This window comes from Bison bison, unplaced genomic scaffold, assembly GCF_000754665.1.
Source record: "Bison bison bison isolate TAMUID 2011002044 unplaced genomic scaffold, Bison_UMD1.0 scf7180017864241, whole genome shotgun sequence".
NCBI classification, from domain to species: Eukaryota; Metazoa; Chordata; class Mammalia; order Artiodactyla; family Bovidae; genus Bison; species Bison bison.
Window position 1 is genome coordinate 648,616 of NW_011494813.1, and position 716 is coordinate 649,331.

The following is a 716-nucleotide window of genomic DNA, read 5'->3' on the forward strand; positions in this document are numbered from 1 at the left end:
TTTTTTCAGTTCCATCTCCACGTGGCACATCTAACTTCCTTAAAGATTAGTTCTTACAAGCTTGAGCTCAAGGACAGAAAAGGCTCAAGGACAGAAAAAACTGAGTCCTCGCTGGATTTGCAACCATCTGTAAAGTGACTGGAACCGCCCAGAAAATAATCACTTTCCAAGGGCCACTTGGATCCGCGGGTGCTGTGAACCCCGGGATGCACCGGCCTGGTCCCGAGGCCCAAACATACTATTCCCGCCAGCCTGGGACTGGGCTCCTTCCGTACAGGAGCCGCGGGGCAGTAGGGGAGAAGCTGCGGGGAAGCCGGGCTCCCCAGGCCCGATGCTACTTCCACCACCCGCCCCCCTCCCCGCCCTCACACGGGTCCGAAGCCCTCTATCCGCCGACCTGGGCTCGCACCCGACACAGAACAGGCGCGGCAGCCGACTGCCCCGTGCCCCCGACGCGCCCTGAGGAGCCTCTGCAGGAGGCCGCCCTCGAGACAGCCGCTCTGGGGTCTCGGAGCGCGTTGGAAGCCCACGGCGCTGTCCTCTTCCCGCCGAGCCGCAGTCCGGCCGCCCACGGGCCGCCCAACGCCAGAAGCAGCATCCCACACCCAACCAGGAAAGGCGACCGCACTGCGGCGGAACCGCGACACCCTAAACCGCGGCTTCTCACCAGTCCCGGCTGGAACGAGCCGCGCAGGCGCATCCCCCAGAAGGCCCAC

General features: G+C 64.4%; 1 protein-coding gene across 2 annotated transcripts in view; it reads right to left on the bottom strand.

The window, feature by feature from the left end:
• The window catches only part of TMEM70 (transmembrane protein 70), an 8,326-nt gene extending 7,610 nt beyond the window's left edge, over nt 1-716 (bottom strand). Inside the window, exon 1 of one of the 2 annotated variants that reach the window (XM_010846941.1) lies at nt 410-716. In XM_010846941.1, the coding sequence (XP_010845243.1) occupies nt 410-700 (291 nt within the window). In that variant the 5' untranslated portion in view covers nt 701-716. Of the gene's footprint in view, nt 1-397 lie in introns of both variants that reach the window. The other variant, XM_010846940.1, reaches the window with a different exon arrangement.